Source organism: Dicentrarchus labrax, unplaced genomic scaffold, assembly GCF_905237075.1.
Source record: "Dicentrarchus labrax unplaced genomic scaffold, dlabrax2021, whole genome shotgun sequence".
NCBI lineage: Eukaryota > Metazoa > Chordata > Actinopteri > Moronidae > Dicentrarchus > Dicentrarchus labrax.
In genome coordinates, this window is record NW_026136709.1 from 14,473,074 (window position 1) to 14,479,225 (window position 6,152).

Genomic DNA, 6,152 nt, shown 5'->3' on the forward strand with positions numbered 1-6,152 from the left:
ACTATACATATATATCTTATTACAACTTCTTAATAGCATGTTATAAATCATTTAATACATGTTTATATACTATATATGAATGCTAAATAGGTAGATTTAAAGTAAAGTGTTGATAAAATGCAGTAACTAGGCTAAATATTAGATTTTTTTTTACTATATAAATTGTATATTGTATTAAAGTTACATACATTATGCCACAGAAATGTAAAAAAAAAAAACAACACGTAAGAAGTAGAAAATAACAAAACAAATAGTTAGTTAGTTAGCAGCTAAAGCTAGCTGTGACTGTGTTCCAGCTAGCTTTGGCTAAAGTTGATTTGCTGGCTTTTTCTTTCCTAATTGAAAAATGAGTTCAGATGGCCCCTACATCTAGTCATCGACTTTGTTCTACCACATAAATAATGCACTAGCTGAATGTAAACATAAAAAGTAATACCAGGCCTGCTAAAGGACGAGTAGCCGAAGCTTAGACGCTCTTTAGATCGACTTTATCTGACAGTGACTTGCTTTCTTTTTGGGGTAATCGTCCTAAAAAAAGGCACAAAGTTAAAAGGTTGGACTACTTATATAGCTGTTGGCATTTCGGCTAATTAGCCTTCAAACTTCAAACCCTCTTTTTGTCAACTTCACTGTTTCCATGGTTACCGCTGTCTGACTGTGCGGCAGGCTTGTAAATTAATAATAGTTTGATCACTTAGTCAGAAAAAAGTCGAGTCTTCTAAAGCATCACTTTACTGAAGAGCTGTGTTGTTGCAGATTTACCTGCATTCTTTAAATGTCAGCAAGAATTACGCTTCAATTTATAAAATCGTACCTCTAAATAATCTTCTTTTTCGTCTCTGCAACAAACTATCCAAACATGTGACAGCCGACCTCTTACAGAAAAGCTTTCTTTGTACATCTTAAAACTTACAGAAACATTTTTTTCCCTCTCTGTCTCTATGTCACCTATTTTTTCTTTCTCTCCCTCTCTCCGAAATGACACCGCCGTGCCTCCCACCTAATCCTTTCATCCTCGTCTTTTACGCCCTCCACTTGTCTTCCACCCACACCCCTCCGGCATCTATCTTCCTCTACCTCCTGCACCTCTCCCCTCCTCTTTCTTGCTTTTAAAGATGACACAAGTCACGCTGAGAAAACAGCGGCGCTCCTCCTGTCCGCGTTCACGTATGTCATCTTCTTCCGCTCCCAGGTTTCTTCTCCCCGGAGTCTCAGTGGTTTTTATTTAACGCTGAGACACAGAGCGCTGGAGCAGAGGGAACCACATTATGCTTAAAGCCTCCCTAGATTTCCCGTGGCACCTTATAGGACAATTTTACCTCTCTCTATTCTATATTTTTAAACCAAAAATATGGGCATGTGGTTTAGCAGCTCCTCAGATTGTGCTGTTTGGAGAAAAACTACCACAATTTTTAATTCCTTTATCTGTTTCTTGTCTTCCTGCAGCCCATCAGCAATGCAGACTTCATTGTTCCAGTGGAGATTGATGGGACTGTTCATCAGGTACAGTTGCACTGATACAGAGGACTTCCAGAAGTGGACTTGAATAAAATAATATGTATTCATTTATAAGATCTCCCTTCGAAGCTGTAGCTCCATTTTCTGTCCTTTAGTATTCATTATTCTTTATTATCTCACAGCTACGTCAAAGTGGGGCAGCACATACACTCCTCCCTGAATTGAATGCTTTCTGTTTTATTCTCTGTGTCTCTGCTCGCTGTAAAGACAGACGAGCCGCGATGTGCCCGTGTCACCAGGTAAACAAAAGTTACAAAGCGCGTTGAAGATAATCTTGAGCGTGCAGCAGAAGAGATGCTTCACCGATGAGAAATGTGTGCGTTTGAGAGAGAGAAAATAATGACTGCAGAAGAGGAAGAGACTGAGGTTGAAACTTGCATTGTGGCGAGACATGTGCTTCTCTTTGTATATTATACTGATGTTAAAGGTTCACTTTCTGTTCTGTTTGAAGCAGAAGCAGCTATACTGTAGCTGTAACCGGGTTCAAGTAATCCAGGATAGGCTTTCTGTATCTGAATTGGCCTATGCTTGATTACTTGCACTTGGGGGCAGCAACTATCCCAAGGAGGCCGACTGAAGAGGACAAAGACGAGCAGAAATGGCAAATGTCTGTTGTTGTTGTTGTTGTTGTTGTTGTTGTTGTTGTTGTTGTTGTTGTGTGAAGGTCTGGGTACAAAACAAATTTTTTCATCCAATAAAGGAAGCTTTAGTTCTCAAGTCTTAAATATTGTCTTAACAAATCCTTCAGGACCATTATCTAAATAGTCTAAAAATCAGGATCTGTGTACACTCCCCTGCCAGATACTTGTGTGTCTATTATTAGCTTCAAACATGGACGTATTGCACATTTTCTTATTCAGGCTAACCGATAAAAAGTTGTTACAAAATGCATTTAATTATAACTCTAAAGGTATCGCTCAATATAGAATGGTAATTTAACTAATCAGTGACAACAGACAGCAGCTATAAGCTCACAGCAGCCTCATAAGTAATAAATAACTCTCACAACAGATGTTCATTCAAAGTAACACTGTCTAAGTTCATAAGGGTCAAAATATAAAATGTAATTAGTAAAAAGATTTCATCAATAGATAACAGGTGCTGAAGTCTTTACAGCCTCTTCCCTTATTAAGTACACTGGGACACAATAAAACTTTTTTTATGCGCACACGTTGCCATAACAACACACAAGGATGAGTTAAAATCATAGACTGTATTAAATAGGTGTCTCAAGAGCTCAGAAGTGTGGTGGCTTTGGCCATCGCCATCCACGACAAACTTTACAGGTGTGTATATTTTTGTGTGTTTGTTTCAGGTGTACGTGCTGAAGAGGCCCCACGTGGACGAGTTCCTCCAGAAGATGGGGGAGCTCTTCGAATGTGTCCTCTTCACAGCGAGCTTAGCCAAGGTCCGTTCACACATTGGAGCGCACAGACAGCTGTCACAGTAATGTTGCTTTGCACAGACTATGTTAATCTGATGTGTTTTTTGGGGGGTTTGTTCAGTATGCTGACCCTGTGGCAGACCTGCTGGACCAGTGGGGGGTGTTTCGCTCCCGGCTCTTCAGGGAATCCTGTGTTTTCCACAGAGGAAACTATGTCAAAGACCTCAGCCGGCTGGGCCGAGAGCTCAGTAAAGTCATCATCATAGACAACTCACCTGCCTCCTACATCTTCCACCCTGAGAATGCAGTGAGTCAGTCCCCTGCTTGAAGTTAAAGAATAGGACATTTAGTGATTAGTTAGTGGCATCCTGATGATACTGATAATGAAGACGATATCAGAGAAGGTTGTTAGCAAATGATGAGCCCTTTTGACCCAGGTTTACTTACTTACTGGTTTAAATTCACACTGGAGTGGCAAAAATTACAGGAGTTTAACTTAATTTTGAGGTAGCCTGGAAAAGCTGAGTCGGCGTATATAAATGGGGGCTGCATTGAGATTTTACATTTATGTGTGTGTGGTTTTCTCCCACAAAATCCTGACTACAAATGGGATTAAAATAGACTGGTACAACAGAAATAAGTTAGTTATAGAGTTAATAATGATGGTAAATGATTATATCTGCGAGACATTGTCATTTTTAATCTGCACTGTTGTCTTAGAAACAGCGTTGAGCCTGAGGCAGTGTTCCCAGTTTTATGAGATTTCTCTCCTCCGTGGAGAAGTTTCTCAGCGGAGCTGCTGCCACTCTTCACCCCTTTGATGCATTTCCCACCATTAATTATTTACACGAAGCTCGCACCATCTCCTCACCTATAATGCAACACTGACAGCTGAGTTTTCTCCCCTGATCAAAGAGATTCAATCGGACTCTTCCGCCGTCTCTCTCTGTTCCTTCCCTCCACAGGTCCCGGTGCAGTCCTGGTTTGACGACATGACGGACACAGAGCTGCTGGACCTGATTCCTCTGTTCGAGGGCCTCAGTAAGGAGGAGGACGTTTACAGTCTGTTACAGAGCTTGAGGAACAGGTAGCAGACGGCGGCTCCAGCTGGTTCTTCCTGCCGCAGCCCCGCTGCACAGAGGCCTCACCTCGCTGCCACGGCCCTGCAGCTCATCTCCCGTCCTCCTTGGAGTCCCAGCGTGGCCCCTAATCTGATGACTTCAGGCTATTGTTCCGGTCATAATGAAATCTAGAGACAACAACTGTATGGATTCTTACCATCTCTGCGTTTTTGGACTCTTTGTACAGGACTCCTACTGACAAAAGATTATATTACTGTATGTACATACTATATGTTTCTAAGAGCAAGACATACATAAAGTAATTTTTCTATCAGAGAAAGGAGGTTTTACTATTCTATCAAGTAATATTTTAGTTACCAAAAATAATCGAATAGACAGAACGAAGAGTTTTTTTCTTTTTTCAAGAAGGTTGACCTTTTGTTGTTTTTTTTTGGTTGTTTTTTTTTGTGTAGAGCTGTGCTATGCAGGCTGTTGTTTCTCGTCTGACCTTTTGTTCAAACAACTGTGATTTATCTTCTCTTACAGAATGAAGTGCCTTCATTACTGTGCTGATTTTGTTGTGTCGGGTTATGGGGTGCACATTTTTATGCTGCATATTTACTCAAATCTCCAAAAGCATATTAACTAAAATCCTTCAATTCAAGTATGAACTGAGTCTTTGGTAATTGTCATTTAATCTGAGAAAACAGAAAATAATGAATTACTAGAAATGTATCCAACTAGCCTGTTAGACCTGAATGATTCTTTGTGTTTGAGTTTAGTAACATTGAATTGTTAAATTTACCAAATATTTTTACAATTCAATGTGATTTGTGGCTGAATGACGTCATTTGATCTTTGACAGTGGCTGTAAATTGATAATCCTTAAAGACATTGAAACCCCCCACGTTATTACTGAAAGAAAAAAAAGAAACCTTTGTGATGACATCACCGTCCACCAATAAATGTTAAACTTTTGAGGAAAACATAATAATTAGCTTAGATTACATGAAATTCTATTTATTGGGGAAAATGGGTTTGGGTGCATTGTAAAGACTGCTGTTGAAATCGTACTGTACAACATTATTAAAGTTGCAAGTTTGCACACTGTCAGTTTGTACCATGGTATAATGACTTTGACTAACCCACGGAGTCGCTGCAGTTGATCTCAGATGCTTTAAGTGAAAACGCTAGAATAAACTTGCTGGTGAACACAGTGGAGCATTTAGCAGCTAAAGAGCCAAGTATTTTCCCTGTGGAGTGAGTGGAGACCAAAAACAGCTAAAAAAAAACTTAGTTTCACCAGATGGCGAGAAACACGACTTCAAGCAACAGTTTGGTAACAAGTACTCAATGTTGTGTTCGCAGCGTGTTTATGCTGCCCCCTAATGGCTAGAAAATCAGATGCATGCTTAAGTGACACATAAAGAGCTATTTTTTTTTTACTTTAAATTCTCATAAGACTCAAATTTCATTGTTGACCTTCGAAACAGAAACTGACACTCACTCATGAGATCCATTTAGTAGCTGTTCTGGAGTTTTCTATCATAACACATGATCTTTCTCAGAATAGTTATTTTTTAATATATAAATTGTTTTTTATTGCCTTTATTGATAGGACAGCTGACGATTTGAAGATTAACAGGAGGGGGGGGGGGGGCATACAGAAACGGGGCTCCAGATCCACCAGGGCGCCCCAGAAATGTTGTTTTAAGCCAACATGCATGCTCAGAAAAAAGGGAAAATTTAAACATCTTTAAGGTTTTAAAGTCATTATTTCTGCTTTTGTTTATTCATCACTATTATTTAAGTTATGAGTGGGTTTGAAGGACGAAACTGAAATATAATGGCATTGCTGACCCATGTCAGTGTTCTCCTAAAATTAATCATTCACACTTCAGAAAAAAATGGAAGCAAAAGAGCATTTTCTTTTTGTAGTCTACAACTTAAAAGAATGATGTGTTTTATTATACACATTGTATTTAAGGACATTTTAATCATGGAAGGAACACAAGAGTTCTTCACTGATTTCTTTGACAAAGGCTCATGCTCTATTGTCTGCAGGGTTAAATGATCTGCAGGTGCATTAAAAATATGGATATGCACTGGTTAATGTGCAACCAAGAGGAGCTTAACTTCATGTGATATCTTGATGTGAACTTTTAGCTTCCGCTTACGTAGCAGCCACT

The 6,152-nt window shown here is 39.4% G+C and overlaps 1 protein-coding gene across 2 annotated transcripts in view; it reads left to right on the forward strand.

Annotated features, from left to right (window-relative positions):
* The window catches only part of ctdspla (CTD (carboxy-terminal domain, RNA polymerase II, polypeptide A) small phosphatase-like a), a 31,616-nt gene extending 26,540 nt beyond the window's left edge, over window positions 1-5,076 (forward strand). For both annotated transcript variants that reach the window (XM_051410961.1, XM_051410962.1), the window contains 4 exons: window positions 1,447-1,503; window positions 2,834-2,926; window positions 3,024-3,209; window positions 3,868-5,076. In XM_051410961.1, the coding sequence (XP_051266921.1) occupies window positions 1,447-1,503; window positions 2,834-2,926; window positions 3,024-3,209; window positions 3,868-3,993 (462 nt within the window). In that variant the 3' untranslated portion in view covers window positions 3,994-5,076. The remainder of the gene's footprint in view (window positions 1-1,446; window positions 1,504-2,833; window positions 2,927-3,023; window positions 3,210-3,867) is intronic.
* Window positions 5,077-6,152: the final 1,076 nt, after the last annotated feature.